Source organism: Macaca thibetana, chromosome 11, assembly GCF_024542745.1.
Source record: "Macaca thibetana thibetana isolate TM-01 chromosome 11, ASM2454274v1, whole genome shotgun sequence".
In the NCBI taxonomy this organism is placed as follows: Eukaryota; Metazoa; Chordata; class Mammalia; order Primates; family Cercopithecidae; genus Macaca; species Macaca thibetana.
Window position 1 is genome coordinate 116,857,129 of NC_065588.1, and position 15,959 is coordinate 116,873,087.

General features: G+C 46.4%; 6 protein-coding genes across 10 annotated transcripts in view; 2 read left to right on the plus strand and 4 right to left on the minus strand.

Moving 5' to 3' along the window:
• RNF10 (ring finger protein 10) overlaps positions 1 to 9,385 on the plus strand; it is a 46,835-nt gene extending 37,450 nt beyond the window's left edge. The window contains exons 14-17 of one of the 2 annotated variants that reach the window (XM_050747909.1): positions 3,800 to 3,900; positions 8,126 to 8,183; positions 8,287 to 8,445; positions 9,088 to 9,385. In XM_050747909.1, the coding sequence (XP_050603866.1) occupies positions 3,800 to 3,900; positions 8,126 to 8,183; positions 8,287 to 8,445; positions 9,088 to 9,164 (395 nt within the window). In that variant the 3' untranslated portion in view covers positions 9,165 to 9,385. Of the gene's footprint in view, positions 1 to 3,799; positions 3,901 to 8,125; positions 8,184 to 8,286; positions 8,452 to 9,087 lie in introns of those variants that run through there. The other variant, XM_050747910.1, reaches the window with a different exon arrangement.
• Positions 1 to 15,959, minus strand: part of TRIAP1 (TP53 regulated inhibitor of apoptosis 1) — a 252,413-nt gene that overhangs the window by 133,221 nt on the left and 103,233 nt on the right. The window lies entirely within an intron of this gene.
• Positions 1 to 15,959, plus strand: part of CABP1 (calcium binding protein 1) — a 219,151-nt gene that overhangs the window by 119,441 nt on the left and 83,751 nt on the right. The window lies entirely within an intron of this gene.
• Positions 1 to 15,959, minus strand: part of SRSF9 (serine and arginine rich splicing factor 9) — a 298,394-nt gene that overhangs the window by 115,798 nt on the left and 166,637 nt on the right. The gene's annotated exons all lie outside the window — the stretch shown is intronic.
• COQ5 (coenzyme Q5, methyltransferase) overlaps positions 1 to 15,959 on the minus strand; it is a 158,687-nt gene that overhangs the window by 67,640 nt on the left and 75,088 nt on the right. The window lies entirely within an intron of this gene.
• The window catches only part of POP5 (POP5 homolog, ribonuclease P/MRP subunit), a 250,079-nt gene continuing 245,638 nt past the window's right edge, over positions 11,519 to 15,959 (minus strand). The window contains exons 2-6 of one of the 4 annotated variants that reach the window (XM_050748191.1): positions 13,799 to 13,864; positions 13,571 to 13,713; positions 12,242 to 12,391; positions 11,987 to 12,070; positions 11,519 to 11,888 (exon numbers count right to left, since the gene is read on the minus strand). In XM_050748191.1, coding sequence (XP_050604148.1) covers positions 11,794 to 11,888; positions 11,987 to 12,070; positions 12,242 to 12,391; positions 13,571 to 13,713; positions 13,799 to 13,818 — 492 coding nt within the window. In that variant the 5' untranslated portion in view covers positions 13,819 to 13,864 and the 3' untranslated portion in view covers positions 11,519 to 11,793. Of the gene's footprint in view, positions 11,889 to 11,986; positions 12,071 to 12,241; positions 12,392 to 13,570; positions 13,714 to 13,798; positions 13,879 to 15,959 lie in introns of those variants that run through there. The other 3 variants (XM_050748193.1, XM_050748192.1, XM_050748194.1) reach the window with 3 other exon arrangements.

A 15,959-nucleotide genomic window follows, 5' to 3' on the forward strand; every position in this document is an offset into this window, starting at 1 on the left:
GTCTCTACAAAAAATACAAAATTTAAAAAAAAACAAAAAAAACAAAAAAAACACAAAATTTGGGGCGCGGTGGCTCAAAAATCCCAGCACTTTGGGAGGCTGAGGCGGGCGGATCACAAGGTCAGGAGATCGAGACCACAAAAAACCCCGTCTCTACTAAAAATACAAAAAATTAGCCGGGCGCGGTGGCGGGCGCCTGTAGTCCCAGCTACTCAGGAGGCTGAGGCAGGAGAATGGCGGGAACCCGGGAGGCGGAGCTTGCAGTGAGCCGAGATCGCGCCACTGCACTCCAGCCTGGGCAACAGCGTGAGACTCCGTCTCAAAAAAAAAAAAAAAAAAAAAAAAAAAAAAAAAAAAAAACACAAAATTTAGCCGGGTGTGGTAGTGTGCACCTGTAGTCCCAGCTACTCGGGAGGCTGAGGTGGGGGTGTGGCTTGAGTGAGCCTAGGAGGCAAAGGTTGCAGTGAGCCCAGATTGGGCCACTGCACTCCAGCCTGGGCAACATGGCCAGACCCTGTGGGAAAAAAAAAAATACTGAGACAGATGTGTTCCAAATTGGTGGTAGTGTTCCATTCTAAGGAATGAGATTGGATTGAAATGTTCAAATGGGCCTTTAGTCTTAAAAAAGTTTGTCTTATATATAAAGAATGTTTAAAGTGTTATGAAATTAAACACTTAAAGAGCTACTATAATTTCAGAGAATTCTCTTTTGTGATCTTCGTCTGATAAGCCTGGCAGATGGCTTTTTTTTTTTTTTTTTTTTTTTTTTTTTTGAGATAGAGTCTAGCTTTGTCACCCAGGCTGGAGTGCACTGGTGCAGTCTCAGCTAACTGCAACCTCTGCCTCCTGGGTTCAAGCAATTCTCCGGCCTCAGCCTCCTGAGTAGCTGGGATTACAGGTGTGCGTCACCAAGCCTGGCTAATTTTTGTATTTTTAGTAGAGACAGAGTCTCTCCATGTTGGCCAGGCTGGTCTCGAACTCCTGGCCTCAAGTGATCTGCCTGCCTCAACCTCCCAAAGTGCTGGGATTGCAGGTGGGAGCTGCTGCGCCCAGCCTGTTTGCTTTTAAGAGATAGCGTCTTGCTCAGTGCTGTGGTGCAATCATAGCTCACTGCAATCTTGAACTCCTGGGCTCAAGTGATCCTGCCTGAGCTTCCCAGAGTGCTGGGATTACCGGTGTGAGCCACTGCACCTCGCCAAGAGAGATACTTTTTGATGCTTATGACTGATTTCTCAGGCATTCTTGTTTTTTGTTTTGTTTTGTTTTAGATGGAGTTTCACTTTTGTTGCCCAGGCTGGAGTGCAATGGTGCAATCTCGGCTTACTGCAACCTCCGCCTCCTGGGTTCAAGCGATTCTCCTGCCTCGGCCTCCCAGTAGCTGGGATTATAGGCACGCGTCATCACACCTGGCTAATTTTGTATTTTTAGTAGAGACAGGGTTTCTCCATGTTGGTCAGGCTAGTCTCGAACTCCCGACCTCAGGGGATCCGCCAGCCGACCTCAGGTAATCCACTTGCCTTGGCCTCCCAAACTATTGGAATTACAGGCGTGAGCCACCGCGCCTGGCCTCTGTAGGGCATTCTTTTTTTTTTGAGACGGAGTCTTGCTGTGTCACCCAGGCTGGAGTGCAGTGGCCCGATCTCGGCTCACTGCAAGCTCCGCCTCCCGGGTTTACGCCATTCTCCTGCCTCAGCCTCCGAGTAGCTGGGACTACAGGCGCCCGCCACCACGCCCGGCTAGTTTTTTGTATTTTTAGTAGAGACGGGGTTTCACCATGTTAGCCAGGATGGCCTCGATCTCCTGACTTCATGATCCACCCGCCTCGGCCTCCCAAAGTACTGGGATTACAGGCTTGAGCCACCGTGCCCGGCCGGGCATTCTTAACAAAGTGTCCATCATTGGAATATTTAAAACTTTTGGTGATCATTGTATTCATATGCATATCATTTTGCAGATTAGGAACCTGTGGCTGAGGCAGGTACTTAGTGGCAAGAACTGGGATTAGAACCTGGTTCTTGAGGACTGCACTACTGTGACGCTCTTCTGCTTAACTGAGAAAGGAGCATATGAAGGACTGTGGCAGATCATTAAATACATTATTTGTGATATGCATTTTTTTTTTCTTTTTTTTGAGATAGGGTCTTGCTCTGTCGCCCAAGCTGGAGTACAGTGGTACAATCTCGGCTCACTGCAATCTCTGCGTCCCAGGTTGAAGCAATTCTCGTGCCTCAGCCTCCCTAGTAGCTGGATTACAGGCATGCACCACCATACCCTGCTAATTTTTGTATTTTTAGTAGAGATGGGGTTTCGCCATGTTGGCCAGGCTGGTGTCAAACTCATGGCCTCAAGTGATCTGCCTGCCTCAGCCTCCCAATATGCTGGGATTACAGGCTTGAGCCACTGTGCCCAGCATATCTGTGATACCAAGATTGTGTTTTCACATACTATCCTTCCTGAAAGCTGTTTTTTGTTTTGTTTTGTTTTGTTTTTGACGGAGTCTCACTCTGTCGCCCAGGCAAGAGTGCAGTGGTGCGATTTTGGCTCACTGCAACCTCCCCATCGTGGGTTCAAGCAATTGTCCTGCCCCAGCCACCCGAGTAGCTGGGACTACAGGCGTGTGCCACCATGCCTGGCTAATTTTTTGTATTTTTAGTAGAGATGGGGTTTCACCGTGTTAGCCAGGATAGTCTCGATCTCCTGACCTTGTGATCCTCCTGCCTCAACCTCCCAAAGTGCTGGGATTACAGGCATGAGCCACCACACCCAGCTGTGTGTTTTTTTGGGTTTTTTTTGTTTGTTTGTTTATGATGGAGTTTTGCTCTGTCACTCAGGCTGGAGCACAATGGCATGATCTTGGTTCACTGCAACCTCCACTTCCCAGGTTCAGGTGATTCTCCTGTCTCAGCCTCTCAAGTACTCAAGTAGCTGGGATTACAGGTGTCCACCACCATGCCCAACTAATTTTGTATTTTTAGTAGGGATGGGGTTTCACCACCTTGGCCAGGCTTGTCTTGAACTCCTGACCTCAGGTGATCTGCCCGCTTCATCCTCCCAAGTGCTGGCATTACAGGCGTGAGCCACTGCACCCGGCTTTTCTGAAAGTTTAAGCTCTGAATGTATTTAAGCAAGAGCAATTGGCTGGTCCTAGTAATAAGAGTACTGACCATGGGAGGGCCTGCTGCTGGGGAGAGAACAGGGCCCTTCTTGTCCAACACTGTTCAGGGTAGTGGATAGACTCATCTGTGGGAAGTGTTCAGCTGTAGTCAGAAAGGATAGAGAAGTGTATTACCTCGGGAGTATCGGGGGAAAGTTTGCACCCTCATGCTGGATCTTGTTGATGTGTCTTGGATTCTGATTGAATATTCCCAGGTCATAGTGTCTACTATCGGGAATGTAAAGGCTGAGCTGATTAAAATTTTATCTTTTTCTTGGAGGTGTTTCATACATGTAAAATCAGTCCCTGACAGTACCTAGCCTTGAGAGCCAGCCTTTGTGAAAAGTGTCACATTTCAAAAGCAGAGACTTTTTCTTATGGTAGGAGTAGATTCTACCATGACTCCTAGTGTTACTGTAACCATGAAGCTTTTCCCTCTTCCTATGGTCACTGATTTCACAGGTGATATTGTTGGCTTTTTAAGAACATGGGAGAGTTGAAAGTTGGATCAATGTTTGCTTTTTTTTTTTTTTTGAGGGGATGATTTGTAATTTTCCAGACCTGACTCAGGGCTCACTCATCTCTCTTGTTAAGGACACTCCTTGGAACGTGACGAATATAATCAGGTCTCTGGTTCCCTTTCAGACTTTCTGCTGACCCCTCTGTCACCCACTGCCAGTCAGGGCAGTCCCTCATTCTGCGTTGGGAGTCTGGAAGAAGACTCTCCCTTCCCTTCCTTTGCCCAGGTAAATCCTTTGCTTGTGAAGCAGCCCAAGGGTATTTAACATGAACTCTGCTGCTCATTATTATGGGAACCTCCTCCAGGGATTGTTACCTCTCATTCTAATACGGCTGGACAAATTGAGTCATCTGATGGGTAGGAGGGAAGTTCACTGCCTGTCGGAGCTTTAGGCAGTGTGGAGTTGGCTGAGGGCAGATTATGTCATGGACGTCCCCTCTGTTGGAAAAGGAGAGACTTAACAGGCTAATGTTGCACTGACTCTAATAATCATGGGAGGCTTTCTTAAGAGGAAAGCTAGTGGATTTAGTCCTCAGATGTTATTGTAGACGTACCCAGGAAAGAGGCCAAGAATAGCTGAGGCAGAATCAGAGTTTAGAATATTTTAAAAATCATTTGATACTTGTGTACTGGATACTATTGTAGGGGCTGGGGATACACCATCAATTTTAACTGGTCTCTGGTTCTAGGACCTCTGATTCAGGTGGTATTTATCTGTTACATAAAATAAGCCATTTCTCTTTACTTTGAGAGGGGAAGATTGTGTTGGTTATACTGCAACTAGCCAAAGCAGCTTCCTTGGAGCTGGGTGGGGGGATGATAGGCTAGTGAGGCTTGCTGTGAAACCGCTTTATTAATCTCTAAGATAACAAGCAATACTCAGCATTCCTGCATTCAGATAAGTGAGGAAGTTGGATGGACAGCTTGACATGTGCCCTTGTAAGAAGTCCGTATTAACTTCTTTGGGGCTAGTGTAGAATCATTATCTTGACAATTCTTTAGACAGTTGATATGGATGTTTCTTATATGATTATAGCAGTTTGTACTGAGAAATAAGAATTGAGCTTTGGTAAGGAGGATTCTAAAGTCAAGGAACATGAAATAATTGTGGGGGTGAGGTGGGAAGGGAGGGGATCCTGAAAACTGCTGGACTTAAGAGGTGATTGGCAAGTAGCTCCCAGGAGTTATGCCAAATACTTTTTTTTTTTTGAGGTGAAGTCTTGCTCCTGATCACCAGGCTGGAGTGCAATGACGCAATCTCGGCTCACTGCAACCTCCACCTCCCGGGTTCAAGTGATTCTCTTGCCTCAGCCCCCTGAGTAGCTGGGGTTGGGTTACAGGTGCCTGCCATCATGCCGGGCTAATTTTTGTATTTTTAGTAGAGACAGGGTTTTACCATGTTGGCCAGGCTGGTCTTTTTTTTTTTTTTTTTTTTAAACTAGGCTTTATTGCTATTGCTTTTTTCCTTTCAACTTTATTTTGGAAAACTTCACACTTAGAGTTGAAAGAATAGTATTATGAACACTTATACTTTTGACCTAGATTCACTAATTGTTGTTATTTTGCTGTTATATATTTGCTTTCTCTTTTTTCTGTGTTGAAAAGAAGTTGCAGATATCATGAATGATACTTTACCACTAAGTACTTAGGAGATACATGCCAAAGAAAGTGGGATATTCGCCTATAGAACCACAATGATCACATTAGAGAAATTCCACTGCCATAATAGTATCTAATATGGTGCATATTTCTGTCTCCCCATTTGTCTCAGTGTCCTTTATTTTCAACTCAGGGCAGAATCCCATTACTCACTGCATTTAGTTGTCAAGTCTCTTTAGTCTCCTTTGATCCGTTCCTTTGCCCATATCCCCTCTTTTTTTTTTTTCCCTTCCCATGGCCAGTTTCATAGAATATCTTACAGTTTGGACTTGTATGATTTCTAATGAATGGATTCAAACGTTTTGGTAAGAATAAAGGTGACATTTTGATTACCTTTTAAGAGTAAAACAATTCACATGTCAAACTATTTGGATGCTGTCTCAGTCCATTTGTGTGGCTATAAAAGATTACTCGAGGCCAAGTCATTTATCAAAAAAAAAAAAAAAAAAAAGTTTATTTGGCTCATGACTCTGCCGGCTGGAGAACTGGGCATCTGGTGAGTGCTTCAGACTGCTTCCACTCATGGTACACAAAGTGAAGGGGTCCCTGCTTGTGAAGAGATCACATGGCAAGAGAGGAAGCAAGGCGGGGAGGAGGTGGCAGCCTGTTTTAAAACAACCGTGTTCCTGTGCCTAGTTTCAAAATAACCTTCAGCCAAGCTATTGAAGCAGACTTCATGAAACTGGACACACCAGCTACTTCAGATCCCTTCTGTGGTAAGGGCAGAGGCTGGAGTGCTCAGGGCTATCAAACACACACAAATGTACTGCCATTCCCACTTGGATCCAGTGGCAGACATCACTCTCAGCTCTTTCAGGAATGAATGTGAGAATAGTTCTCCCATTCCCCAGGGAGGGCATTAATCTGTTCATGAGGGGTCCATCCCCCCTGACCCGAACACCTCCCATTAGGTCCCCACTTCCAATATTGGGGATCAGATTTTAACATGAGGCTTGGGAAGGTCAAATGTGTAAGCCATAGGAGACCCAAACTCCTAGAGACAAAGGGAGAAGTTCACCAAAGTGGAACATAATGAAGAAAGGTTATTTAATGAAATCAGCATCTGCCAACACAAACTCATCTTGAGTAATAGGCATTCCTCACTTTGGATTATATGATTTAAGGACAAGGCACCCCTTCTTGAACCCCATGGGGTTTGTCTCTTGATATTTTTCCAGGAATAAAATGTTCCCTGCCTTTTAAGTGGCATATTTGCAGTTATGGCTCATAGTGGCCTTCAGCAGTTACAAAGCTGGCCTTGGCCAAGTGGAATGAAAATTCCTCAGGGGCATGAGGATTGTTCTGATTTTATTGTCCTTGCAGGAATTTTACTTGGCCTGTGGTTGGATCTGAAAGTTAATGATTGGCCGGGCGCGGTGGCTCAAGCCTGTAATCCCAGCACTTTGGGAGGCCGAGACGGGCGGATCATGAGGTCAGGAGATCGAGACCATCCTGGCTAACACGGTGAAACCCCGTCTCTAATAAAAAATACAAAAAAAAAACAGCCGGGCGAGGTGGCGGGTGCCTGTAGTCCCAGCTACTTGGGAGGCTGAGGCAGGAGAATGGCGGGAACCCGGGAGGCGGAGCTTGCAGTGAGCCGAGATCTGGCCATTGCACTCCAGCCTGGGTAACACAGCAAGACTCCGTCTCAAAAAAAAAAAAAAAAAGAAAGTTAATGATTAAGGAGCTATTGGAAAAGCAGACTAAAAGGTAGTGAGGGCTGTTGAAGCAGTATCAGGAGAGAGTTTAGTTTTCATGGCTTTAGGTACCTGAAGTTTAGTAGCCATGTGGTTTAAAACTGGAGGGTACTCAGCTGGGCGCAGTGTCTCATGCCTGTAATCCCAGCACTTTGGGAGGCCAAGGCGGGTTGATCACCTGAGTTCAGGAGTTCAAGACCAGCCTGACCAACATGGAGAAATCCAGTCTTTACTAAAAATACAAAAATTAGCTGGGCATGGTGGTGCATGCCTGTAATCCCAGCTACTCAGGGGGGTGAGGCAGGAGAATCGCTTGAACCTAGGAGGGGGAGGTTGCAGTGAGTCAAGATTTGTGCCATTGCACTCCAGCCTGGGTAACAAGAGCGAAACTCCATCTCAAAACAAAAAAAAACTGGAGGGTATTAGGCCGGGCACAGTGGCTGAAGCCTGTAATCCCAGCACTTTAGGAGGCCGAGGTGGGTGGGTTAACTGACGTCAGGAGTTCAGGACCAGCCTGGCCAACAGAGCGAAACCCCATCTCTACTAAAAAAATCCAAAAATTAGCCAGGTGGGTGCCTGTAATCCCAGCTACTTGGGAAGCTGAGACAGGAGAATTGCTTGAACCCTGGAGGCACAGGTCGCAGTGAGGCGAGATTGTGCCATTGCACGCCAGCCTGGGTGACGAGCAAAACCCTGTCTAAAAAACAAAAACTGGAGGGCACTACCCACTGCTTACTCCGACAGATCGATGTTTTTAGGGGTCTCAAGAAGGGCAGAAAAACTTACCAGAAAGTCAGAATTCCCAATTTGAGGGTCTCAGTAAGAATCTCTTGTGCCTTCTGTGCAGTGTTCTTTACCCATTTCCTAAGGAACAAACAGCTTATGGTTTACTACCTTGTGGGTTTCATTGCCCTTTCCATTAGCCATGATATAGAGGACATGACCAGAACAGTGTGTTAAGGAGAGAAGTACCTGGAAAATCTTTTCAAAGGTGATAGTTGGTTCTGTGCTTCTCCAGTCAGTCAAGGTAGGTCTGGAAAAGAAGTTGGACTAGCTACTTAAATTCTCTCCCCCACTTCTTTCCCACTTTGGCAGATGCTGAGGGTTGGAAAAGCAAAAGCAGATGTGTGGCCCAAAACTGCTCCAAAGAAAGGTGAGGATGGTCCACTGGTGAAGGGGGAGTTTGGCTCCTTTCCATAAAAAGCTGTTTCTAGAAAAAGAGTTGTTTCTATAGTTTTAACACTGTTATTTTTTAGATGAGAACAGCTTAGTTCCTCCTGCCCCTGTGGAGAGCGATGGGGAGAGTGATAATTCAGACCGTGTTCCTGTGCCCAGTTTTCAAAATTCCTTCAGCCAAGCTATTGAAGCAGCCTTCATGAAACTGGACACACCAGCTACTGCAGATCCCCTCTCTGGTAAGGGCAGAGGCTGGAGTGCCCAGGGTTGTCAAACATACTACACATACACTGCCATTCCCGCCTGGATTCAGTGGCAGACATCACTAATTAGGCTGTTTCCCTTCTGAACCCTTCAGCACACTCTAGTGTCATTTAAATAGTACTCCATTTGGTATGTCAGATAGGACCTATTTGCCACTCCAGAGTAATTCATGGCGCCTGAAAGTGAAATTCTGAGGAACTCTTCCAAGATACAGTGGGGTGTACAACCTGTATCCTTTGGAATCTTGAGTTGGTACAGGGTGGCTAATTAGATGGAGGTCAGTCTCAAAGCCTGTTGCACTCTGTTCGTTGACTAGACAAGAATCACATATGTATGGTGTGCTATGTGCCTAGCACTGTGCTAATTTTATTCTCCCAACAACCACATTAAATGGGTGTACCTCACATTACAGATGGGGAAACTGAGGTCTAGGGAGGTAAAAGTGACTTGCCCAAAGACACCCACGTAGTTATACCAAGACTAGTATTGGAATCTAGGCAGTCTAATTCCAGAGCCTCCACTCTTAGCTCCCACTCTGTGACTTTCAGTCATAAAAACTGGCCAAGGGACAAGGGATGGCATTTTAAGTTAAGCTGTCTTTCTGTGTCTCCCTTTAGAAGAGAAAGGAGGAAAGAAAAGAAAAAAACAGAAACAGAAGCTCCTGTTCAGCACCTCAGTCGTCCACACCAAGTGATACTACTGGCCCAGGCTACCTTCTCCATCTGGTTTTTGGTTTTTGTTTTTTACCCCCATGCTTTTGTTTGGCTGCTGTAATTTTTAAGTATTTGAGTTTGAACGGATTAGCTCTGGGGGGAGGGTGTTTCCACAATGTGAGGGGGAACCAAGAAAATTTTAAATACAGTGTATTTTCCAGCTTCCTGTCTTTACACCAAAATAAAGTATTGACACAAGAGATCTCTTCCTGCCACGGTTTTTAGTTCATTGCCAGTTTAGTCTTTTTGACCCATGTGTAATTAATTTTTCTCAACCCAAAATAAGATTGAATCCCTTCGAGATGCATTAGAGCAGTCCAACCCGGAATGGTGCACACACTGCTCTGCTGTAGCATCATGTCAGGCCTTCCTGGGCTCAGCACACCTCTGTCTTTTAAAAAACAGCTGAATCTTTACTACCTATTTAGTTCTTCTTGTTAAAGAAATGGGTGGGAATAAAATGGATTCAGGACACCCAGTTTGTATTGCAGTTTATTTTTCTTCTGACACATGGCCAGGCTGTGGTACCAGCTTAATGGAGTAGGCTGTCCCTGGCACTTGCATGTGTGAAAGGAGGGTTTTGCCTTTTCTTGGGCATGGCTTGCGTTGGTAAGGAAAGCTGTAACTCATGAAGCCCTGAGACCTGCTACCCCTAAGATCGAGCTTGTTTTAGGTGACTGGCTTGAGTCATAGGAACAGGAGTGTGGTACAGCTGCAGCAGAGCAGGGCCATCTGAAGTGGTAGCATTGCCACCATCTCCCTCTAATCTAGAGCAGTCTTCTTATGCCTTGGTTTGAGCTGAATTTGATGTAAATTCTTTTTCTGCTTAATAAAGTGACCTCTAGGTGTGTTAGAATGCGAAGGCAAATAGTCACAATAAATCACCTGCACAAGCAATGTGAGCTTTTTGTTAAGTTCATTACAGGTGAGCTAGACAAGTTATTTCTTGAATAGGTTAACGTGACAGCTACTGTGATATTGTGGGCTGTCTTTTCTGGTGTCAGGTTTAAATGGTTCTAGAGCTGGGCTTAGCTTTAACCTGCCATTTTAAAAGAAATCCTATCAGGAAATTTCCTGGATGGATGAGGGTGTTCTGGTCTCAAGATGAGGGGGCATGTTGAAGCCAAAATCACCAGTATTTCTGTTAAATGTGTATGGTACTTTCAGTCTCATCCATTGTATTACGGAGAAAACAGATCCCAGAAATGTCGGTAGGTAGTACACCAAATCTGGATCATAAGTCTCTTGCCGTTCCTACTTTCTGTGAGTATGGCAGTCTGACTTGTCTTCAGGGTAAGGCGCTTAAATAAGGAAGAGTAGAACTACAAAAAACTACCTTAAGTGTCTTAAGTGGGCAGCTGCTACATGACCATGCAATAATGATGTCAGGTGAGGCCAGCCCCCCAACCCCAACTGCAAAAGTTGCATTTTTTGTTTGAGATGGAGTCTCCCTGTGTCACCCAGGCTGGAGTGCAGTGGCGCAATCTCAGCTCACTGCAAGCTCCGCCTCCTGGGTTCATGCCATTCTCCTGCCTCAGCCTCCTGAGTAGCTGGGATTACAGGCACCTGCCACCATGCCCGGCTAATTTTTTGTGTTTGTAGTGGAGACAGGGTGTCACCGTGTTAGGCAGGATGGTCTTGATCTCCTGACCTCGTGATCTGCCCGCCTCAGCCTCCCAAAGTGCTGGGATTACAAGCATGAGCCACCGCGCCTGGCCCAAAGTTGCATTTTTGCAGTTACCTGATTAACTGTTGGCAAGGAATCTGGTATCTATAAGACCCTGTGGTTCAGTACTGAGACGGACTATAGATCTCTGCCAGTTCATTTGCTGTGTCTCAGCTAATATTTCTATTCCAAATGACTTGTCTTGCTTAGGGCCCATCTTGGGGCCGGGGGTACACAGCTTCAGGTAGAAGGCTAAGTATTGAAAATTTAGGCCAGGCACAGTGGCTCACGCCTTTAATCCTAGCACTTTGGGAGGCCAAGGCAGGCCGATCACTTGAGGCCAGGAGTTCAACAGCAGCCTGGCCAACATGGCAAAACCCTGTCTCTACTAAAAATACAAAAATTAGCCAGGCGTGGTGGTGCACGTCTGTAATCCCAGCTACTTGGAAGGCTGAGGTGGGAGAATTGCTTGAACCCGGGAGGTGGAGGTTGCAGTGAGCCGAGATTGGGCCAGTACACTCCAGCCTGGGTAACAGAGTGAGACTGTCTCAATAAAAAAGTTTAGTACCACACAGGGAGTCACTCTTCCCACCAAGGCTAGGGATAGAGAACAGAGACTTGGCCAAGCATGGACTCCATAAGCCCTTTTTGTAATGTAAGTATACTAAATGCCACGGAAACCAAATACATTTATTAAATCTACTCTTAGCCAAGCAATAAAGATGTCTACAGAGTTCACAACCTCCAACACTTAACCAGGGAATGCTAGGTAAAGGCAACTTCAGTTTAACTGAGTACTCTATTTCAAGTGGGTAACATGTCCGCTGGTTGGCAGCTATCCAGCTTGGAAAACTGTAGAAGATGCTGTTGCTACCCAGATTGTTCTGTTCAACAAGTGGGCCCGAAGCCTGAGCAGTGTAGCCTGCTGTGTGGTGAGCAGAGGGTCACTCCATTGCTTCTGCAGCCTCCTCACCTGACTCTTCCTCCTCCTCTAGTAAGCAGCTTCTTGTCACAGACTTCTGGATAGCTTCCCGCTCTCCTGGAGAAGGCAGATAGGGATGAAAGATGTCTTTGGGAGTGATTTCTTCAGCTCGAGGTCAGTCACTGCTCAGCGGGCACTGGGCTAGTATTGCTTACCTTCATCAGTGCAGTTCTGCAACAAGATCAACAGCTGTCTCCTGTTGTACTGAATTAAGAACTTCTGACATGTTCTTATTGTACCTGGCATGTGAGTTACTGCGGTCAACAGCTTGTGAAAGGTCTCGACCTTACTTTCAGAGGTAGGGGAAGTATCTTGTTAGGGGGACAGCAGGAAGACCCACCCACCAGTCTAGACTGAACTCTGAACGTGTCACCTATTGAAAATCAGTAGCCATATCACGTCACTCCTACCTCCCACATGTAACGTGTTGAAAAAGCATGGGTAACGGTGTCCTTTGTTCTCCAGGTATGTGATGAAGGGAAGAGCTGACCACACAAGCTGATAGAACTCTTTTCTGCATCGAAGTAGCACTATTCCAGTATAGGCATTGAGGTATCGAACTACAACAGGGAAAAAAAAAAATCATTTCGGAAAATTTTGCCGTGTGTGGTGGCTCACACCTGTAATCCCAGCACTTTGGGAGGCTGAGGCGGGCAGATCACTTTACGTCAGGAGTTCGAGGCCAGCCTGGCCAACATGATGAAAACCCGTCTCTACTAAAAATACAAAAATTAGCCGGGCGTGGTGGTGCACGCATGTAATTCCAGCCACTCAGGAGACTGAGTCATGAGAATCGCCTGAACCCAGGAGGTGGGGGCAGCAGTGACCTGTGATCTCCCTGCTGCACTCCAGCAGCCTGGGCAACAGAAGACTGTGTCTCAAAAAAAAAAAAAAAAAAAAAAACTTTAGAGTAACAGAGCACAAGTGGCACGTAGGATCTATCAGCAAGTAAAAGAAAAGCCAAAACACCCACTGTGTTGCACACCACTCAGAACTGGTGAATGAATTTAGAATTTAAAATGCTTTCTAATTCACTAGTTAATTCAATAAATAGGAGCAGGTAGGAGGCGATCCATTTTAATTTAGGAAAAACCCTCGCCTGAAAAATAGGCTGTTTTACTGCAGTTGGGCTCTGTAATTCTTGTAGCAGTCAGCTGAGTCTCACCTGACTTAAGGATGAGTTAAGCCTATCTGCATTTAACTCTCCAGAAGTCAATCCTCAAGCAAGGTAAAAGGGGGAACTAATATAAATGGTGTGGAAGAAGGGCCCCGGGCCCCTCTTTGTCCCGGCTCATCCTGTATTCACATATATTGACGATCATGTGTTCTGTACTTTACCAACTAAGGGCATTCCCAAGGATACTTTCGACAATTTTTTTCCATGTGATGTTAATGTAATCGGTCATAATAGCTCTTACTAGGAACTAGACACAGCTTCCCTCATTTAATTCTCTCCTATCAAATTCAATCACAACCAATTACAGAAATTACCTGTCAAGCAGGCAAAAAGAGGCCTCTAGCTCAAAGACCCACTGCCTTCGGGCCCCTCCTTTTAGCTCTCTGCTAATTTCGGACTCGTGTGGATCTCTCGCTTGCGGTCCCCGGCGCTTAAAGAGATACCTTACAAAAAACGATGCACGGGCTTGGCCACTCGTGCCCCTTCTTTCTTCCTCCGGCGCCTGCCCCCTCCACGTCCCGCCATCCTCCCGGGTTCCCCTCTTCCCCCAACGCTCTCGCACCCGCGAAGCCGATGGAGCAGGCGGCTGCGCCGAAAGTCCCGTGCACCCTGGCGATAGTGTCCCGTACGAGGCTGCTCAGAACTCGGTCATCGAGGCTTAGGCGGCAGCGGGGGTCGTCAGACACCAATTCGCAGAGCAGGTACCTGCGGCAGGCGAGAGGAAGGTGGGCGCTAGCGGCGCCGCGGGGACCTGGCAAGGCGCTGGGTGGGTCTGGAAGGGAATGCTTACCTGTGCTTGAACCGCACCATAGCTGCCTCCGCGCAGTCGGGACCGCTGTGCAAACCGGATGTGGGTTCCGTCCGCGGCCCGTGGGAAGCTTACTTCCGCAGCCTTTCAGCCATTCAGAGAAGGAGACAGGACATGCGGGCGGAGCTAGAAAGTTGAGAGGCCGAACTCTGTGTCAGTCTCCCTCAAGCCCCACCTAACTCTGCGTTTGTAAGCGCGCATGCGTCCTGCGGAGGGTCTCTGACTAGTTTGAGGGCTGAACTTCGGCTTGGAGCGGCTGGGAGCGGTTTGGAGCGGCTTGCAGCTGCGATGGGTGGTTTTGCTGCACACCGGAGTTTACAATACTGTGTAGGATGCAACCGCTGCCCTTGGGGCCCTGGGAACCTTGCATCACAGGTATGTATGCGAGTACATTCTCTCCCCAAGGTGAACCGTGGAGCTTTTGAGGGCAAGACCCTGCACTTCACAGCCCAGGGATTGACAAACGGGAAATCGGACTCTTATTTTCAGGTTTGAGCTCAGTTTAATTCTTCCATGCAGCTAAATGTGCTATTGCTGTTTGGGCCTTTCAACAATCTTAGGGAGGCGAGTGTGCTGTCTCATTTTTTGTTCGCAGAAACAATACGTGGTCATTGTATTTTCCATTTCTGTTTTCCTTTCCTTTTTTTTTTTTTTTTTTTTTTAACAGAAAAGCACAAAGAAGCAAATTAAATTATAATCCCAGCACTGAGAGAGAATAACTGTTGTCGTGTAGTGTGTTTTCTTCTGTCATTTTCCCCCTGGGCCAGCGGTTCTCAAAGTGTCGTCTGGGGACCCCTGAGATTTCCTAAACTCACTCGGTTTAGGAGTCCCCGAAGCCAAAATTACTTTCATAATAATACTAAGATGTTACTTGTCTTTTTCATTCTCTCAGAGTGAACAGTCAAGTTTTCCAGAGGCTGCTTGACGTGATGACATCACTGCTCTAACAGCTAATGGAATTGTGTATTTTTTTAAAACATTTCTCAACTTTAATGTCCATAGTAAATATAACCCACAAAACTAAAAGCTCTTGGGGATCCTCAGTAACGTGTGTAAAGGGGTCCTGAGACAGAGAAAACAGTTTGAGAACTATGCCCTCTGTTAAATTATGTTTTTTCTTTTATTTTCTTTTTAAGTATTTTTTTAAAAAAGTCTTATGTGGTATTACATAAAATACATATTTTTTTTTTTTTTTTTTTTTTTTTTTGAGACGGAGTCTCGCTCTGTCACCCAGGCTGGAGTGCAGTGGCCGGATCTCAGCTCACTGCAAGCTCCGCCTCCCGGGTTTACGCCATTCTCCTGCCTCAGCCTCCGGAGTAGCTGGGACTACAGGCGCCCGCCACCTCGCCCGGCTAGTTTTTTGTATTTTTTAGTAGAGACGGGGTTTCACCGTGTTAGCCAGGATGGTCTCGATCTCCTGACCTCCTGATCCGCCCGTCTCGGCCTCCCAAAGTGCTGGGATTACAGGCTTGAGCCACCGCGCCCGGCCAGTTTTTGTATTTTTAGTAGAGACGGGGTTTCACTGTGTTAGCCAGGATGGTCTCGATCTCCTGACCTCGTGATCCGCCCGTCTCGGCCTCCCAAAGTGCTGGGATTACAGGCTTGAGCCACCGCGCCCGGCCAAAATACATATTCTTAAGTGTACATCTCAATGAATTTTTACATATGGGTAGACTTCTATAACCACCTCCAAGATTAAAGAGCACTTCCAGTATCCCAGAAGGTTCCCTGATCCCTCTTCCAGTCAAATCCCTTACTGCCACTATTACCATTTCTACCCTGCTAGATTGATTAGTTTTGCCTGTTCTTAAATTTTATATAAATGTCCTCCAGCATGTTTTCTTTTGTGTTTGCCTTCTTTTGCTCAACATGATTGTAAGATTGATTCCTGTTGTTTGGCTCTATTTTCTTTTTTCTTTTTTTGTTTTTAAGACAGAGTCTTGCTCTTGTTGCCCAGGCTGGAGTGAAATGGCACGATTTCGGCTCGCTGCAACCTCCGTCTCCTGAGTTCAAGCGATTCTCCTGCCTCAGCCTCCCGAGTAGCTGGGGTTACAGGCACCCGCCACCGCGACCAGCTAATTTTTGTATTTATTTATTTACTTTCGAGACGGAGTCTCTATTGCCCAAGCTGGAGTGCAGGGGC